General features: G+C 38.1%; 1 protein-coding gene across 4 annotated transcripts; it reads left to right on the forward strand.

Moving 5' to 3' along the window:
* The first annotated feature begins 1,764 nt into the window (after positions 1 to 1,764).
* Positions 1,765 to 6,806, forward strand: LOC104604660 (Glutaredoxin family protein). 4 transcript variants are annotated; one of them, XM_010269102.3, is made up of 2 exons: positions 1,765 to 3,374; positions 6,564 to 6,806. In XM_010269102.3, the coding sequence occupies exon 1, from the start codon at positions 2,291 to 2,293 to the stop codon at positions 3,347 to 3,349; it is 1,059 nt and encodes a 352-aa protein (XP_010267404.1). In that variant the 5' UTR covers positions 1,765 to 2,290; the 3' UTR covers positions 3,350 to 3,374; positions 6,564 to 6,806. The 4 variants fall into 4 exon arrangements, with proteins under 4 accessions (XP_010267404.1, XP_010267405.1, XP_010267402.1 ...); XM_010269103.3 differs by having other exon boundaries at positions 1,765 to 3,370; XM_010269100.3 differs by lacking the exon at positions 6,564 to 6,806 and adding an exon at positions 3,976 to 4,563.
* Positions 6,807 to 10,146: the final 3,340 nt, after the last annotated feature.

Consider the following 10,146-nt stretch of genomic DNA (forward strand, 5'->3'; position numbering starts at 1 on the left):
TATTATCCAACTAGTTGTAATTTACCATATCAATTAATAGTAATTAGTGATTATTTTGCCAAATATAGAAATAATCCACAATTTCAATGTATTGTTGAAATTATGGAAATTAAATTTAAAAAATAGTGGGAGAACATTTCTCCCCTTTATTGTTTGGCAACAATATTAGACCCTAGGATTAGGAAAGATGGTTTAGATATTTTACTTAAAACATATTATGAAAAAATGAATATTGATATAGGAAATAAAAAAGAAGAAATTAATAATTTATTATTTGAAATGTACAGTTTGTATGAATTAATAATTTATTATTCGTACAACTTGTTCATTTTCTTCTTCTTCTCCTTTTGACTTTGAGCCTAGTAGTAGAAGAGAAAAGCTTTTTTATTTAATAAGTAGAAGGTAGAAATTTGCTAGTTCTACAACAAGTTCATTTACTGAACTTAATTTTTATTTGCAAGCAATTTTTTTCTAATTTAGGTGAAGTGTTAAATAATTTTGATATTTTTAGCCTGATGGAGTGAACACTCGAAAAATTATCTGGTTCTCGCCTGGCACGTGACCTATTAACCCCTCCAGTTTCTACAGTTCCATTGGAGTCTTGTTTTACAAGACAAGGGAGGGCATGATACAACACCAGACATTTCACCCGAAGCAGATGATGAAAGTCATGAATGATGATTCATGAATTTGACTACTTGTAGAATTTTTCATTTTTTCAAATTATTGTAAAATTTTTAAATTCTTTTAAATTTATTTGATATATATTTTTTTAAAATTTTTAACAATGTAATTTTGTATTTTCAATTTGTAACCATATTGTATTTTTTATATTTTATTAATTTATTCCATTCATCCAAGTATGCAATGATCCAATCATTGTATTTGTAATTCACTAATTTGTACCATTCAAATTTAAATTAAATAAAATTTTTATTTTTCTTCCAATTTGTTATTCCATCATTCTAATAATCTTATTTCAATTTGGTTAAGTATTTTTTTATTTATGTATTAAATAACTTAGATTTCTCATTTCTTAATTTTTTAAATAGTTCCTAATTTTCAAAGTTCATAGGAAAGTTAAATATTTTAGTTTTACAATTTTACTTAGAATAGAAATCAAAATTTTTGAAAAAAAAAACAGCACAACTCGGCTTGGCCTAGGCCCAAGGCCCACCTTATGGCCTAGCCCAGCATAGTCCAAGCCCATGGTACGGCCGACAGCCGGGCCCGCATGCCGACATGGCACAACATAGGCCCGCTTTGATTTGAGTCGTGGACCATGTTAGTTCAACCCCCAAAATTTCCACCAGAGAAGATGGCACAACCCATGGCATCCCACGGGCCAACACAGCAAGAACCACCTTTAGGGCGGGCCGCCCACAAGCCGTACACGGCCCACTTTACACCTCTATGAATAATGCCAGTAATGAGTAAAGCAGTGCCACACACACTAGCACCATTAATTAACTAAATAAAATATAGAGTTGAAGTTGATGAATACATGCATGCTGTAGTGTAGTATCCCTAATTACTTAGACCCTAACCAACTACCAACCCGTTTAAATTTTGAATTTATAACCCATTTATTTATGTAAAGTATTTCTGACGCAATGTGCTGTCCTAGTGTCCTCACCTTTCCCTCTCTCCGACGATTACAGATTACTCCTAGTCCTGGTCCTAGAGTGGGTCCTAATTCTTAACTCCTGACCCTAGGGCTCAAGGCTCTACGGCTCAAGTCAAGAGCCGAACCATCCCTTTCAGAAATCAGGAATGAGGAATTCAGAATTCAAATTCATCATTCATCATTCATCATTTATCATGGTCGTCGTCAATCAGGTCAATCTTAAAAGCATAAAGTCCTCCTTCCAATCAAAAGCTTACCTCTCTGGTTTCATCTTGATAACGTGAAACCTGATCTACAAGGTGCTAATAATGTAACCCACCTGAGTTTCAAAAATTTTCCCTCCCTTTTCCCTTTCCCTCGTAGGCAGGTTCTTTCTTTTTCAGTTCTCAGTTCTCACTCGCTGCTTGCTCTCCCCTGCTAGTGCTAATGAAGGAGAAGAAGTAGCCGTGTGTCTGTGTGTAAACTGTAAAACCTCAACAAATATAAATTCTAACGTCCCAATCCCGTGGACCCGTGAAGCAGACTAGCAGAGGGAATTAACCACCTTATTTTAAATTTTAAATTTTAAAATTTTTAAATTTCAAGGGTTTTGGTCGAGTTCACTCGTCTCTGTCTGCTACTGCTTCGGTGCTTATTTCTCTGTTTTCCCGTCTTCCTTCCCATATGGGTTGCGTCTCTTCCACTTTGCTCGATCACGACGACGAATTCTCCCATCTCGCCGGCTCTGGACTCGGTCACCATATCGTTTCTCTCACCTCCACCACCTATGGTCTCCTCACCCTCGACCCTCCCCCTCACGCCGATCACCACCTCCTCCCTCCAACCCCACCTCGCTTCACCCTCGGTTCCCTCTTCCCAAGCCCTCTCCCCGAACTTAGGTCCCTCCGCTCCGAACCTGAAGTCATCAACTCCTGGGAACTCATGGCTGGTCTCGATACCGATAGCTTTCGCTTCTCCCCCACCCCACCCACCAAACCCTCCCCTCCCTCTCCTCTCCACACCATTTCAGAGATTGATTCACGCCTCTCCAGACCTCCCAAACTCTCCACCGTCAAAGACTATACCAATGCCGATGCCAACAACAAAGAAAACTCAAACCCAAATCGGTCAGTCACCTTCGGAATCCTCTCCGGTCATGCTGTCAATGTACTCAAGCCGGTAAACAACAACGCCGGCACACCACCTTCTGTCAAAAACTTGCTCGATGGGTTCGAGAAGCGATGCCCGCCAAATGGGGAAAGCAAGGTAGTGATTTATACCACCACCTTAAGAGGTGTGCGGAAGACATTCGAAGCTTGTAACGCCGTAAGAGCAGCCCTAGAAGGGTTCGGGGTTTTGATTACCGAAAGAGATGTTTCTATGGATCGTGGGTTCAGGGATGAGCTGAGGGAGTTGCTGAAAGGGAAAGAAAGTGGGGCAATTGTTCCCCCTAGGGTTTTTGTAAACGGAAGGTACATTGGAGGAGCCGAAGAGGTTTTGAGATTACACGAAGAGGGGTGTTTAGCCCAACTTCTAGAAGGGCTTCCCAAGGCAACAGTTGGGGCTGTCTGTGAAGGTTGTGGAGGTGTGAGGTTCTTGCCCTGCTTTCAGTGCAGTGGGAGCTGTAAGCTTGTGATGGTAGTGGAGGAACAATCGCAACACCAACCTCCAGGTAGCGAAGTGGTCGTGAGGTGCCCTGATTGCAACGAAAATGGGTTGGTGCTTTGTCCCATTTGCAGCTAATCGTTGAACAATTTTAATCTTGTAGGTAAATTTAATCCTTCTTACTATCATATAGAAATCCTTCTCCGATTTTTAGTCGGGTTTTCTTGTATCTATGTTCTATATCAGAATTAAGAGGTGAAATCTTTTTCTCCCTTTTCTCTTCCATACAACATGTAGCGAATCGTCAAAGAGATTTAACCTCGAATCCGTTTGGCGATCTGTTTGACATGGTAATCTATCCCAATTTACATGTTGGGTTTGATATTGTAATACTGTTTCGGAAATTTGAAATATGTCCTCATTTTCTTCTCGCTGCTGCACAAGTAGCTTATCATCAAATCATTTGAAATATATCTGAACATCTTCGGTTCTTGTCTTTATAAAATTCTATAGTTACTAGTTTGCTGTAATTGCTTTAACAAGGGTCCCATTATCAATTTGTCATCTTTAATTACTAATGAAGGATTAAAAAATTTTCAATGCAAAAAATGTAGATCTGTCAAACAGAAAAGAAGGACCTACTGCTGCTTTTCCATAAGATCAGTAGGTCTATACTTTACCCTCTGGCAGGCAAACCTGGAACTTGGAAGTAGCATCTTTGCAATTATGTAACACGACCGGTGACTGATCATTTTCATCCACAGAATGACAGAACAATGGAGTGAAAATTGGAAGTTGGTGCAGGCTGACAGATAGTAGGTGGTATTTTTATGAATGATTTCGACTTCGAAGATGTCAGGGATAGAAGGTTTTGGATGTTTAATGGCCGGCCTCTCTGTTGAGGAAATGGTGTTTGGATGTCTGGAATGTCTTGCGATGCTCCATTGCACATTTCTGATGAGATGGATTTTGTCCCTCAAATTCCAATATCTGATATACTACTGCTGTTATTAGGTTATCTTGAAAACATTTACAGATTCACATACATGGTGGTTCTGATAAGCCTGTACAACAAGGCCCAATTAAGCTGAAAGAACGGATGAATCATTTACGGATTCGTTAGTGACAAAGTATAATAACGTATTTGGACAGCCAAAACAGTTGAAACGAAGGTTTAATGGTTGGTTGCTTCAAGGTATCACTTCAGTAAGTTTTTCTTGTTTTGAACCACCCATTTCCTGTCTGCTGCATTTACTGAAGAAGTGAAGATGTTAAGAATGAAGGAAAGACATTGTTTATGAGAAACTACTTGTTTGTTGATTTGAAATGCGTTAGATTACATATTTAGGGTCCATTGGTATAAGACCTTACTTTCCATTTTCCAAGTCCCTGATTTCGTCTACAAATGGAATCATATCGCAGATGATAGTAATACATAAAGGTGTATAATTTTGATAAATATTTTCTCACTGTTTACCTATGCTCTTTAATTTTGTGATTTGAAGGGGCCGAGCTGTCTTAAGAATCCTTGACAATATTATTTCACAGTATGCCATGTGTGAAAAGGGAAATCAATGAGAAATGATTTTGCAATCAAACATATTCCCAGGAAAATGACAAGAGGAATGGTAGCAATTAACAAGGTGGTACTGCATTGCAGCACCTTTGTAACCTCGTCAAAAGGCTGAAAGAAAACCTGATCGAACTTGATCCGGTAATAATTTCCTTCTACTTTGAAAGTAATTGGTGTTGATTGCTCAGGGATTGCTTACAGAGATTCAAGTTTGAAGGTGGGACTGGGAGACCCCAAGTTGAAGACACCGGGATGGGATTATGGTAAGGAATACAAAAACGGTAGGTTTAATCTGTTGTTAATTAAAAGAAATGCCACAGTGACAGCAAATTCCTCCCTGTCACCTTCATTTAGAAGCTGTTTCGGAATATATGGGATTTATCATGAAAAAAGTGGTTGTTAAATGTTTTTTTTTTTTTTTTTTTTTATGTTTTATAGTCAGGTGCCATTATATGCTATTAGGCGCCAGTGCCACCACATAAGCTAAACAGTAAATAAGCGCCTTGTGTTAGAGGAAACATTAAACATTAAACATTTAGCAAATAGTATTTCAGAATAAATGTCAATGTGACAATTAGGCCTGTTCATGGGCAGGGTAGCCTGACGGTTTGCCCCTGGATGGGCTTGAACACACATTTGAGCCCACGGGCTTAAAAGCCTGAGCCTGACTATGTTGTGGGCTGGGCTTGGGATTTGTTAAAACAGCCCGGCCCGGCCTGACCTATATGTTAAACTAAAAAACCCTAATATCTTAACCCCTCTTCTCATTCATCTCTTTCTTGTCTAAGCCAGTTACTCGAACCTTTTCTTAGTTTTCACAATGACTCACAACCTCACACTCTCAAGCAAACACAGAACCGGTGCAACCAGTAAACTTCGGCAGACCGACGTGAGTCCTCTCTCTCTCTCTCTTTCTCTCGTTCCTCTTCTCAGTTCTCACTTCTCTCTCAAATCTCAGACGCGAACTCAGGCACCGGTGAGGTGGCGAACACAAGCACCGGCGGTGGCAGTGAGTCCTCTCTCCTCTTCTCACTTCTTCTCTCTCAGAATCTTAGACGCGAACTCAAGCACTGGCGAGGTGGCAAACATAGGCACCGGTGGCGGTGGTGAGTCCTTTCTCTCTATTCTCTCTCTCTCTCTCTCAGACGTGAACTCAACACCGATGAACACAGTCACTGGCGGTGAGTCCTTTCTTCTGTTAGATTGGACTTTGGGCTCGGGCTCAGGCCTAACAAAATCCTGTTTATGAAAAATAAAAGCCTAGCCCAAGCCCGGCCCATGAACAGATTTAGTAACAATGAACTAACACTGTTTTTTAAATAAATGGCAATTGAACTAAACATCACCTTACTTAAACACCTTTAGAAATATTAGTGGGGTTGTAAAGAGAATAAAACAAAGACTTCCTATAAATTTTATTGTTAACTGACACAGCCGATGCTTAGGTGCTTAGGTAGTGTGGGCTATTATTAGGCTTTTGTTTTTCAGAACTGTTTCACCTCAACATTTGCCTGGTTTTAAGGTTATTAACTTGTAAGTTAAGAGATCGACGTAATATCTCCCTACTTGTATGTGTTGCACTGAAGCCGATTTTCTAAGTTAAATACTTAAATTGATGCTTAGATTGATGAACTGTTCATTTGTAATGCCAATTTCTTTCTTTCTTTTTTCTTTCCGCCAATTTCTTTTTAATGCCAATTCTGCTTACAGCAATTTCATATGTTCTTAATTTCCTATCCGTCCGGCACTGTTATTTATTTATTTATTTATTTTCTGAAGGTCCAGAAAGGCGATTTATTTTCTGAAGGTCCCTCCCTCATCAAGAATGATGGAATTGATGCAAATGCAATCCGGTACCTCGTCTTCTTAAAGCAGTCTCCTCTTTAAATTCACAGCTTCCTTAGCCGAACGATGGATGAGTTACATTATTATATTCTTTTCGAAGTTTAAACATAATAATGTGTTGTAAAAATAATAAAGAAGGCAGAATGGAACTTATCGGTAATCGCTTTTTAAGTTAAAAATGCAGAGATGTGATGTTGCAGAAATTCGAAACTGCATTTGCTCCTACAGTGCAGTTGGGTGATCGTAAATCAGTCGCCAAGATAAAACAGCCCATAAGCTTTTATTATGCGTACACTTGCTTATTAGACCTCTGCGAACCACAGAAAAGATGATGCTCAGATTACGAAGAAGACTTGTTGAGAATTGATCTGTGTGAAACTGGGTCAACCAACATCCTTTTTATAGATTGGTCTCAAACCCGAATGGACACAGAGGTGTCCTTTCAAATAGGAGCCTCTTCAGAACAGTGCACCTGTTCGAAGAGGCACAAGGAGGAAGAAGAGACACGAAAAAAAAAACGTTTAATTCGGTTAAAACAAAATGATTCAGTGCACCCGTGCCTCGACCTGACCCGTCGAGCGCGTGTGAAAAGCACCCCTAACAAAACTATAGTGCTCTCCTCCAATGGGTTCCTACCCATAGAGATAACAAAACTACAAATATATTCTACTTCCACTCTTTTCCCAAGCAATGTGGGAAAATGAGTCTTCCCATACACTTAAGGTTAGGAAGAGGAAAAGAGGGAAACAAGAGAGGGAGGAGAGAGATTCTTGAAAATTTGAACCCTCCAACAATCCCTCACAAGATTCAAAATTACAAGAAGATTGAACAATCTAAGCATCGTAGTGAGAAAAGTATTCATGGTGATGTCTTTTGGACTTCAATCAGCATTTAGGTATGGTAGGCTATGTTACAGAGTACAGGTGCAGTCAGACTCCTTCAACTTTTCCTCTTTGTCGTAATTAACTAACCGGCCAACCAACTCAACTCACCAATTCTTTAATGGTTCTTTTGTTTTGGAACATTTCAGCATTGTTCCCCTCTTGGAATCATGAGTGTTTTAGAGAGTCAACCCTATATATCTCTTAGAAGTAGCTACACTTACACTCACTTAGATCAGTTATAAGCGTGCACTGTACACACCATTCATAACATATTAAGAGCCTCATGCTCAACCTCCTCAAATTGCAGTGAGCACTATCTTACCTCGGCATTTGAAATGGGACACAAATTGATAATGCTTTCTCAAATCATCTAGTGACTCGTTTTTACCCATTCAACCTAATTTCAGGGATCTCCTTTCACATAGGTTGGATTTCCATCACTAATGACTTTGTAACGGGCTTCAACCCCATTCCTACCGTTGCCTCATAAACCATGTTAGAAGTTTGTGGTTTGGTTAACGAATATGCAAGGTTCTTTTCAGACCTTACAAAATCTAGAGTGATTATACCTTCGCTGAGGTATTGTCTTATTTAGTTATGCCTTAAGCGGATGTGCATTCTTTTACCATTAGATGTCTGGTTTTTGGCTTTGGCTATTACTGTTTGGCTATCACAATGGAGAGATGGAATCGACCGTGGCCAAAGTGGTATATCTGCCAACAAGTTCCTTAACCACTCTGCATCAGGCCCCACCAATTCTAGTGCAATGAACTCAGCCTCCATTGTTGAACTTGTATTGCATGACTGTTTTACCGATTTCCACGATACTACTCCTCCACCTAGAGTAAACACATATCCACTGGTGGAAGTACTACCTTTGAATCTAAAATTCAATTCGCATTAATAAAGCCTTATAAAATAGGAGGAAAACCTAAGTAGTGTAAACCAAAATTTATGGTTCCTTTTAAATATTTTAATAATATTACTTAAGCTTCCTAATGTTCATTTCTAAGATTATGAGTATGCTGACTTAATTTTTCCACAGCTATAACTATGTCTTATCATGTATAGTTCATTAAATAAGATATATATCCAATTATACTTGCATACTCCTTTTGTGAAACACGTTCTCCTACATGTTTCTTTAAGTGAATACTACAGTCAATAGGTGTTTTAATTGGTTTAGAGTCATAGTGTTCAAATTTCTTAAAAATACTCTCTACATAGTGTGATTGGGAGAGAATTAAGTTTTCTTGTTGTTTATGAATTTTAATCCCCAAGATTATATCAGCCTCACCCAAGTTCTTGGTATCAAATTTGGACATTAAAAATTGTTTTATTTGTTTTACTACCTCTAGACTAGTTTCCATTATTAATATATCATCAATATATAAATAGATCATGATTCCTTTATTATTTTCAAATTTGCTATAGACACATCTATGAGAATCATTTATGATATATCCATTAGTTATTAACACATTATCAAAATTTTCATGCCATTGTTTGGGAGCTTGCTTCAAGCCATACTGAGACTTAATTAATTTACATATTTTATTTTCTTCTCCTGGCATTATAAAGCCTTTAGGTTGCTTAATATATATTTCTTCATCTAATTCTCCATTTAAGAAAGTTGTATTCACATCCACTTGATGAATTACCGGTTTTTAAATGGATGCTATAGCAAACAAAACTCTAATTGTTGTTAACCTTGCAATCTGGGAGTAGGTGTCAAAGATGTCTACATCTTTCTTTTGTCTGAACCCTTTAGCAACTAACCTAGTCTTGAATTTATCTATTGTACCATATAGTTTTAGTTTTTTCTTAAAAATCCACTTACAATCTAGTGCCTTAGTTTTAGGTGGGAGATCTACAAGTTCCCAAGTGTGATTAGTGACTAAAGAGTCTATTTCACTTTTTATGACTTTCTTCCAAAATACTGCATCAGGTGAAGTTACAACTTCTTGAGAGATTAGTAGGTCCTTGTCCACCAGAAATGTGAACATTCTATCACCCAAGTTTGTTTCTCTTCTTTGTCTTTTACTTTTTCTTAAGTCTGGTTCTTGCCTAAGTGAAGTATTGACTCCTTAAGCACTTACTTGTTCTTAGTTTCTAATTTGGTGTTGGGAAGGTTCCCTATTTATTGTTTCTTTTCTTTGATGAATTATATGCTCAAAGAACTCTACATCTCAGGACTCTATTATTGTGTTGTTTTCGACAACATTATCAATTGTTTTAATTACAAGGAACCGATAAGCTATAGTGTTATGTGCATATCCAATGAACACACAATCACAGGTTTTCAGTCCTAATTTCTTTCTTTTAGGTTCGGGTATTCCAACCTTTGCTAGGCAGCCCCAAACTGTTAGGTAATTCAGACTAGGCTTTTTGTTATGCCAAAGTTCAAAAGGTATTTGTCCTTTCTTCTTGGGTGGTATTCTATTATATAGGTGACAAGCCGTTAGGGTTACTTCCACCCACAAATACAGAGGTGCACTTGAACAAATCAAAATTGCATTCATCATTTCTTTTAATGTTCTGTTCAGTCTTTCTGCAACTCCATTAGATTCAGGTTGATAGGGAGCTGTGGTTTCATGTATGATTCCAGTTTTTTCAAAGAATTTGTAATGGTT

This window comes from Nelumbo nucifera, chromosome 1 (assembly GCF_055504915.1).
Source record: "Nelumbo nucifera cultivar China Antique chromosome 1, China Antique-T2T, whole genome shotgun sequence".
NCBI classification, from domain to species: Eukaryota; Viridiplantae; Streptophyta; class Magnoliopsida; order Proteales; family Nelumbonaceae; genus Nelumbo; species Nelumbo nucifera.

Bases quoted from the DNA above. Each gene is read 5' to 3' on its own strand.
- LOC104604660 (XM_010269102.3), top strand. From the start codon at position 2,291: ATGGGTTGCGTCTCTTCCACTTTGCTCGATCACGACGACGAATTCTCC.